Here is a 9,781-nt window from a genome sequence, read left to right as displayed (position 1 = left end):
GTGTGTGTGTGTGTGTGTGTGTGTGTGTGTGTGTGTGTGTGTGTGTGTGTGTGTGTGTGTACAGGTGATGCTTACAGCAGGTCATTAGACAGAGCTGTCACCCAGGTAACCTTGGCATGGGAGCAGATGAAAAGGTTTTGATACCTTTTTTTCTTACCAAACCTTCATCGCTTCAATTAAGCAAGGTGGTGCATTAATGTGAAACACACACACACACACACACACACACACACACACACACACACACACACACACACACACACGTCAGCAGCACCGAGGAGAAGCACAGGGGTGGACGGACAATGATGCAACAAAAGAGACGAGGAAAAGAAAAAAAGAAGGAAACAAAAGGACAGGAAGTGGGAGGAGCAAAGAGCGGGAGTGAGATACCTTCTGAGGAACAGTTCCTGCCACAAGCGCTCTGCAGAATATAGAACATCTCACGGAAAGACCTGGGACCTTCCAGGCATGAAGCATTGAGGAGAGAGAGGAGAGAGAAGGTGAGACAGGAGGGACAGACAGGCTCGAGGAGGAGGAGGAGGGGGAGGAGACAGAGACAGCAACTGCTTCTGATGAGCTGAACCTCCGACTGTTTGAACATCAGTCGATGAAACTGAGCGACGATGTTTGATCAGATGTTTCAGTCGCTTCAAACACTGATGCTGATATTTGTGGATTCAAACTAACAGATAAGATTTTATAGACATTTAATTATTTACATTTTTGACTTTTCATCATATAAACGACTGAACAAATGTGACGTGTTGTTTTCAGAAGCTGGTTCTGACGGTAAAGTGTTTCTTGTGATTGGACACTGGTCACACCTCACAGGTTTGATTCCTTTAGTCTCTTTAACGTGATGAAACATGAATCACTTGATATTTTATTCTGGTGTTGATGTTTTACTGCTGCGGCCTCTGATGATTAATGTTACAATGAGACTTTTGTAAACATCTAATCACTTATGAATGTGACTGATTGATAAATACAAATGTATATCTAAATATATATTCCTTATCGACTTTGACCTGCAGGTTTTACTGTTGGTTCTGTCTGGAACATTAAACTGTCTCAGGATCAATTCATCTATTGATTGATTGATTGAGAAAATATCTGAGAAAGAAGAACAGCTGTGACCCCAGAGAAAGGATGAGACATAAAGAGAGAGAGAGGCAGAGAGAGAGAGGCAGAGAGAGCCATGGAGAGCCAGAAGCACGAGCCTGAAGGTATCTCCAGCTGATACACACTGACTGTCACTGCTCAGTGACAACAAAGGAAAGATGGATGGTGCATTGTGGGAACCTGAGTCTTTCCTGCCGTTGGCCGTCTGCTCTGTGCAGCTCTGAGGCCGCAGAGCGTCCGGCCCGAGGTCGTGTCACACGTGACTCTGAACGGCTTTAAAAAGTTAATATAATTTAGAATCAGTCTGATGATTAGAATTATGAAATCACTTTCCTCCGACCAGAACGTCTCCCAACACAAAGAGAATAAACGGAGCTTAGAGCGCCGGGCGTGACATAATCTGGTTAAGCCTTTCAAGTGGGTGAAAGTGAACTTTGACGGATCAAAGGGATTTAAGAGCGCCATGTTGGGCATTTCCCACTAACAGGCGAACGTCACAGTGGCTTTAAGATGTGTCAGAGGACGAGTCAGATCCTCCTCTGAGCTCAGGCCTTTATGAAGGAGCTAAAAACGTCTGTTTAATGCTCACTGAGAGAGTCTGTTTATCTGAACTCAGTCCACATCGCTCCTCTACAGCAAAGTGTGGTCTGTGGACCACCAGGGGTCCGCAGTGACGCCTGGTGGTCTCATGTTTTAGATCTAATGTTTCTCAAAGTGTGAGTGACCACAGAGTCTGTAGAGAGGAGTGTGTATGTTTCCATATTAAATCAGCTCTTGTGACTCACGTCACTTCGACCGTTTGCACTTTATGTTCTGATCAGGAATGATCAGCGTGACACCTCAAACTAAATCACTGAGCAACATCCCCAGAATCAAACACCTATCAGGCGTGTCCAAAGTCCGGCCCACGGGCCGGTCGTGATTTTAAACGGCTTGTCTCTCAGAATAAACGGCGTGTCCGGCCCATAGTGATTGGTGATTGGTAATGAAGCATGTTGACTTTACTTTCATAAACAGGCAACAGACATTTTCTGCTAGGTGGCCGCCACAGCGAGGAAGCGTAAAGTCGGCGGCGAGGGGCGGTGGAGAAGTCAAATATTTTTCACTGAAAACCAAAATTGTCGTGTGTCTCATTTGCCAAGAAACTGTCACTGTTCAGTGTGAAGAGAGTCAAGAGTAATCAGACTGTGAAACATGCTAGCTTAGCTTCCCTGCAGCGGCTTTTCACACTGCATACCCGTGACACCCCTGCCATATATGATGCAATCTGGACATGCTCCAATCACAGCACGGTCAGATGTCACATCAGAACGTCTCCAGATACGATCCACATCCTTGCAAGAACCTAAGAAGGAAATCTCCTGATTCTTGGGGTTTCAGCGCAGTGAAGTTTTAATAGTGATGTCATCACCACGACTGAGACTCGTGTTGCGTTTGATGACATCCGGCCACCGTTCGTGTGTGTGCGTACGGGTGTGAAAATGTTGACGCTACATAAATTGATCATCGATTGAGTTGCGAAAACCTGGTTCGACTCCCGATTGGTCGGACAGTTTACAGGATGCTGTTCCCCCTCATTTCCTGTCTCTTTTCACTGTCCTATCAAAATAAAACACCTGTCCCAGTGACAGTCCTACTACAATAATAGACCTGTAGCTTCTGGGGATGTTCGGGGGGCAGGTGCTCCGTGAGTTTTATTTTAGTGGTTAAGTCCTTGGTCTGAAAAAATTGGAGAAACACTGACCTACACGACCTGGCAGCTGGAGAAGCTGTCGCCATGGTGACTGGGATGGGCGGAGCAGAACAGATCATGCAGCGAGGCCACAGTACCTGAGCTGCACCTCATATACACCAACACACACCAACACTGTCAGCCCAACACACACCATGCACCGCGCTGCTCACACACACACACACAGCCTCCACACCGATAGGTGGGCTTTACCTGTGACGTCAAACCACAGGGGGGCGGAGCTCTGCTGCAGGGACACCACGCCCACGATCTCAGCCACCTTGTCGTTCTCCATGACTGTGAAGTTGTAGAACGGCTCGTCGAAGAGCAGCGGGAGAGCGGAGGGAGGGGGGCGGCGGATCCACTCGATGTGGAGGCGAGCTGTGGACGACTTCTGAGGACGCCCGTTATCTGTGGCTTTGACCTGAGGAGAGGTCAGAGGTCAGAGGTCAGCAGACTGAGAAGTCAGTATCAGGGCAGAAGTAAAAAGTGCTGAGGGTTTGCGCACGGTCAGGATATCGTAGCTCCCTGCTGTGAACGCCTTGCGTGACGACACCACCGCCGTCTTGGGGTCGATGAAGAACTTCCCATCCTCGTTGCCGTCGACGATGCTGTAGGAGAGGTCGCTGTTGGGCCCGTCGTCACGGTCGTAGGCGAACACCCGGTAGATGGGCTCGCTCTTCTTCCTCCGCTCTCTCTCCGGAAGTTTGACCTGGTACACCTTCTCTGGGAACGTGGGCTTGTTGTCGTTCTCGTCCAGGACCTGGACCATCACCCAGACCGTGCTCTGTCTGGGACTGGGACCGCCGTCTGACACCAGAACCTGCAGGACCACAACACAGTGAGAGGACGTTCCAGTTTTAGGACCAGAACCTCCAGAGGACCCTCAGTAAATGGTGCATTCAGGTGCTCCTCCTCAACATGTAAAATCTGCAACTAATCTGATAATGTAAGGCTGCACATCCTCAGATCCAGACCTGAACCAGCATCTGATCCTCAGTCCTGTAGAAAGATCAAAACCTCCAGACATGTGGAAATAAATTCAACATATAACACAGTCTGCGTTCAACCACACACACACACACACACACACACACAGACACAGAGTGAACTGGTCATGAGAAAAACAGCAGCACAATTTATCTCCAATCAGAGCAGAGAAGAGTGGAGACAGGTTCCCATTACAGTCTAATAAAGACCAGCACACTGTGGTGTGTGTGTGTGTGTGTGTGTGTGTGTGTGTGTGTGTGTGTGTGTGTGTGTGTGTGTGTGTGTGTGTGTGTCAGGTGATTTATTCCCTGTATTGGAGCACAAACACTGGCCCCTGTCAGTGTGTTCCTCTCATTACCACAGGACAGAGCTCAGGGTCTCTGTGAGTCCTCAGTTCAGATCCAGGACCAGGACCAGGATCAGGATCAGGTCTAGGATCAGGTCTAGGACCAGGACCAGGATCAGGATCAGGACCATTTGTTTCACAGTTTTCAGTGCTTATGTTGATATGATGTCTGAGATCTTCAGTAATATAGAAATCAATACTTCAACATATTTCTGTTTGAGAAGTAAAAACTTTTTTTTTTTAATTGATTCTGTTCAACAAAATGTTCTAGTGTCCTGTCCCCACACACACACACACTCACACACAGACACACACACACACTCACACACACACACACACACACACACACACACACAGACATATACACACACACACACACACACTCCTCACCTCCAGAACATGCTCTGTTTGTTGCTCTCGGTCCAGTTTCCTGGAGGTCGTGGTGATCAGACCTGAGACAGAGAACAGCAGAGAAAACAATTAGAACAGAGACTAAACACACACACACACACACACAGTGCGGTGCCACTAATCCAAACAAGCACAGTGACATGGTAATTAGTTGTGGATGTCAGAAACGATGACTGACTTGCTCTAATTACATGAAGAGAGAGAAAGGAAGAGAGAAAGAAAGGGAGGGGGAGAGGGGGAGAGAGGGAGAGGGGGAGAGAGGGAGAGCAGATGCAGCTCTTACTTTATTAATACACAGTGATTATTTATTTTTTCCAAATGTCAGGTTTTTTGTTGACTGCTCTGACTGGATGTTGGGGGGGTGTAATGATGACTAAATTCATGGGAAACGGACTCAGGTCTGATGTGTGTGTTCAGGACAGGGACTCAGGCCTGATGCGTGTGTTCAGGACAGGGACTCAGGCCGGATGCGTGTGTTCAGGACAGGGACTCAGGCCTGATGCGTGTGTTCAGGACAGGGACTCAGGCCTGATGCGTGTGTTCAGGACAGGGACTCAGGCCTGATGCGTGTGTTCAGGACAGGGACTGATGTCCGATGTGTGTCTGAGCTGTAGAAAAATTTGCATCAAACAAACTCCAGTTTCTTTTGTAACCGAAACCATGGTGACCTGCCAGGAAGAACTTCAGGAGTCACTGAGAGAAGGGGTCCAGGTAAGTTGAGGTATCACTCACTGATGATAAGAGGGGGGGCAGGTGGATCTGCAGTAAAGCTGATTCTGTACTGGACTGCTCCAGCCAGTCTACGTCCCGACCCTCACCCATGGTCCAGGGTCTGGACTCAGTCCAACAGGCTGAGGAGCAGAACTGCACAGGCAGAGGGTCGACAGGGCTCAGGTGTCTGAACAGGATGCCACCTGGACATCTTCTTCAGCTGTTAATCCTGACACATCCTGCGGCAGATCCTCAACACAATGGAGAGATTAGCCCGTCTGACCTGGGAACACCTCAGGGTTCTCCAGGAGCAGCTGGAGGGCAGGGCCAGGAAGCAGGAGGAGGTCTGGACTTCATCCATAAGCCTCCTGCCACCACAATCAGACTCAGGTGCAAGGATGGATGTTTGGCAATATATGCTATAACTGTTCGCTTCCACATCAGAGGTCAGTAACATCATCAACCCAACAAAGAACGAACTACATCCGATCATCAGATACAGAAGAAAAGTCTGAAGGTATCAGTGGTGTGTGTGTGTGTGTGTGTGTGTGTGTGTGTGTGTGTGTGTGTGTGTGTGTGTGTGTGTTACTGCTGAAGCGCCATATGAAAGAAAAGGAATCAAGAGCAGAAAAAACAGAAATACTACTTTGAAGTTTGACAAAGGGCCACTTATTATCTTTTTTTCTGGCTTTCAACCACATTTCCCAGTCTTCATCACTCAGAGGAGTCGGCTCAGTTGTCACAGAGTTGGTTGGGTTGATAACGAGCCCAGTCTGCAGCTCACTGATAGCTGGAGCCATTTCTACGGCTGTGGGGGAATTAGGGAGGGGGGGTGATCCCATGGAGCCAGGGGGCTGTCCTGAGGCCGAGGTGCTGCCGGCTGCTTCTCCTCTATTGTAGCCCTGAAGGTAATCCACAGCTCTGTGACACACAGATTACACTCTGCACTCAGCCAATCACACAGGCTGCTGATCGGCTGAGAGTGAGCTGCAGGCGGCGTGGAAGCGTTCAGCCTCAGCAGGGTCGGTGATGTCATCAAATAAAACAGGAAGCAGAGATTTAGACAAACTAACCCTGAGGAAATGTTTCATGTATACTGTGTATTTACTTTTCATATATACTGTGGATTCATTGGACCTTTTGTGGTGAAATGCATTATGGGAATCGTATTTTGTTTGTTTTTTCTGAGGTTTTAAAACATTTTTAAAGTCACGGTTCAGACGATGTCTGACGCACAGCAGTTACCTGGATGAAAACAACAAAGACAACGACCGACTTCCTGCTGCTCACCAGCTAGTCAAGGCTCAGGGTGAGGAGGAGGAGGAGGAGGAGGAGGAGGAGGTGCCGCTGGTATCACTGCTAACCAGAGGTAAAGATTCACCTGAAGCGATGCTGTCACTAAAACCTTTATCTCTCAGCCTCTGAAGCAGGTAGAGACATGAAATAAAAAGAGACCTTAAACCTCTGACTTTTATTATCAATCACTGTCTTCACCCTCATGTTCATCAACATTAAAAAAAAAAAAACATTAAATGTTAAACAAGTTGAACCGAACTGAGAATGTTGAAAATTGTGCTTCGTTTTCAGCCGTGAACAGTTTGAGGTCTCAGATGGTTTTTATTTCTGCTTCAGAGGCTGAGAGATGAAGGTGTTAGGCTGTTTAAACAGTCTTGAGGTTTCAGAGGGAGACTCAGGTCTCAAAGGGTTAACTGGAGGTGCTCCACATTCTCAGTCATTAGACTTCATCATATAAAGAATCCTAATTATTCCAAATATATAAAGATCTTCATACTTTGAAGAACCTGTCGAGCCAATCTTGCAGATGAAATGATCGGTGTATTCCTTCTTCATCTACACATTTCTGACACTAGATGATTGAAAGTGGTTGATTTGGAGTCATGTATGTAAAAAGACACACAATCAGAGAGATGCATCTTTCATTTTCACCATGATTCTTCACAGCAACACGTTCTTATATAAAAGTGTGAGCTGCAGAGAGTCTCTCTCAGAGGTTCCTCACACCATGAAAATGAGTTTTACAATCTATCACTGCAGCTTGTGTCACAGCTGCTCTGCAGATGAAAGTTGTTTTCTAACAGAATTTAAAAATATATGAGGCTGCTCATCTTCTCTCCTCTGGGGACAGCAAAGTGTTTCTGTAACCTCTGAGCTGACTGAAATAAAAGCTTTCAGTTTGGAGAAGCTGACAGGAGCGATGGAGGGATGAAAAGAACAACAGAGGAGGAGAGCAGAGACCTGGAGGAGAGTGAAGTTCAGTTCACCACATTCAAACACAGGAGGATGATGATGATGATGATGGTCACAGACTTTTCTCTTGACTGAATATTTGTTAATAATATAATTATAACAGGACTGCAGATGTAGCTGGTATCAGCTGCAGCACCTCCTCTGGTTCCTTCTCTTCAACATGCTTCACATGGAGACGGAGGACTGGGCAGTGACGTGGATCAGCAGCAGCCACACAGACACCGATGGTTCCCAGAGAATCACTCCTCAGTCTGGACCCTCTCTCTCCCAGTGTCGGCTGATCTGTCTACAACCTGCAATACTTACAGTTAGACCTACTTCAGAGCTACTAACGAGCCGCTAGCTGCCGTGCACGACCACTGAATAAGTATCACAAACACATATTAACTGAGGAAACCCCACAGCTGAATGGTCAGAGCGTACCCGGCCGAACTCTGCTGCATGTCATTCATTCCCCTTCTCTCTGTCACTGTCCTGTCTACTGAAGGCTCTACAGAGCAGAGCCTCACTCACAGGACCTGACACTATCAGGTCACACAGACCCACCAACCCACAGACACACAGCAGATCATGTTACCAGTCTACACAGCAGCTAACTGCCAGTCTAAGCTGTTACCAGTCTAAGCTAGCTAGCAGCTAACTGCCACTTTAACCTAACTAGCAGCTAACTGCCAGTCTAAGCTGTTACCAGTCTAAGCTAGCTAGCAGCTAACTGCCACTTTAACCTAACTAGCAGCTAACTGCCAGTCTAAGCTGTTACCAGTCTAAGCTAGCTAGCAGCTAACTGCCAGTTTAAGCTAACTAGCTGCTAACTGTCAGTCTATAGTAATCACACACCACTGGTGTGATTCTCCAGGTGAAAAGTCAGGTGATATTTATCTTGAATATCTGGAGAACACTTTGTTCCCAGGAAAGGAAGGAACCCTTTATACTCGTGAACTGGGGGGTTCTAGTGGGTTCTGCTCAGTGTTTAGTTTTTGTGGTATCTCATATCAGAAAACACATGATGGTGTCACAGAGGAGAACGTTTCCTGATCTGAGGTCAGGTCTGTTCACATGAAACATGTTGAAGTCGATTGTTGCTGCAGGTGATAGAACGTATTCTAAAGGTTTGAGCCCAGGGTTCAACCTATTAATAACCAATACTGATCAATACTGATCAATACTGATCAATACTGATCAATACTGCCAACCTCCCTCCTTCGTACTGTGGACTGATCCAGTCAGAAAATATTAATGAGAAACAACTGCTGGATTTAATGTTATTTATGAGCCGAGCAGATTGATGCTAACAAGACAGGAGCAGCTGACACACACACACACACACACACACACACACACACACACACACACACACACACCCATATACCCACTATATAGATATATATATACTGTACAAACTAAAGTCTGTACATCTCCAGATGTTTTGTCGCATCAAAGTGTCAGACTACAACACACACACACACACGCACGCACGCACGCACACGCACACACACACCATCTGCCACACTGACTCTAAACTAATTAACAAAAACCAACAACATCCGTTTTACACAAATACAGACACAAAGAATCACAGCGTTACAGCAGGAAACCAATCACAGCCCAGAGAGCTGATGATGTCACTGTACACACGTCTGTGAGTTAGTTAGCATCACACACACCTGCCCCCTCTTTACCTCTGCTCCTGCATGTTTGTGTACAAATACCTCAGCCGGGGTAGGGGTAACTGCCCCACTGCCCAGGATGTATTTTAGTAGTTGATTATTGGTTATTAAATATATTATTTATTATTATATTCAGGATGATTAATGTACAGATTTCATGCTCAGTGAGATAAGGGTGGCGGGTGGTGCTGGGGGGTGGGGGGTGTTGGACAAGGGCCCAACAGTCTCCCTGGGGGGGGGGGCTGACAGGTTAATCCAGCTGTGTGTGAGTCAGAACTGAAATACACCAGTCGACCAGGAGCCAAGAAATCTGATTAATTCAATTAATATAATAAATTAAAAATCTCTCCTCCTCCCTCCAGCCTCCTCTCGGTGTGTGTGTGTGTGTGTGTGTGTGTGTGTGTGTGTGTGTGTGATTATGAAGCTGCTGAAAAAGAAGCAGATGAAGAAATCGAGGCTTATGTTCGTCATTTATTCAGGATAAGAAACGCTGCTTAACAGAGAGCTGTCCTCACTGTAATCCACACACACACA

General features: G+C 46.8%; 1 protein-coding gene across 1 annotated transcript in view; it reads right to left on the bottom strand.

The window, feature by feature from the left end:
- The window catches only part of fat3 (FAT atypical cadherin 3), an 85,903-nt gene that overhangs the window by 44,429 nt on the left and 31,693 nt on the right, over positions 1 to 9,781 (bottom strand). Inside the window, exons 3-6 of the mRNA XM_022763487.1 lie at positions 4,581 to 4,642; positions 3,363 to 3,677; positions 3,068 to 3,278; positions 391 to 459 (exon numbers count right to left, since the gene is read on the bottom strand). Of these exons, the coding sequence (XP_022619208.1) occupies positions 391 to 459; positions 3,068 to 3,278; positions 3,363 to 3,677; positions 4,581 to 4,642 (657 nt within the window). The remainder of the gene's footprint in view (positions 1 to 390; positions 460 to 3,067; positions 3,279 to 3,362; positions 3,678 to 4,580; positions 4,643 to 9,781) is intronic.

The sequence above is a fragment of the Seriola dumerili genome, unplaced genomic scaffold (assembly GCF_002260705.1).
Source record: "Seriola dumerili isolate Sdu_G_001 unplaced genomic scaffold, Sdu_1.0 BDQW01000477.1, whole genome shotgun sequence".
NCBI lineage: Eukaryota > Metazoa > Chordata > Actinopteri > Carangiformes > Carangidae > Seriola > Seriola dumerili.
Note: the sequence above shows the minus strand (reverse complement) of the source record. Positions and strands in the feature narration are given on the sequence as shown.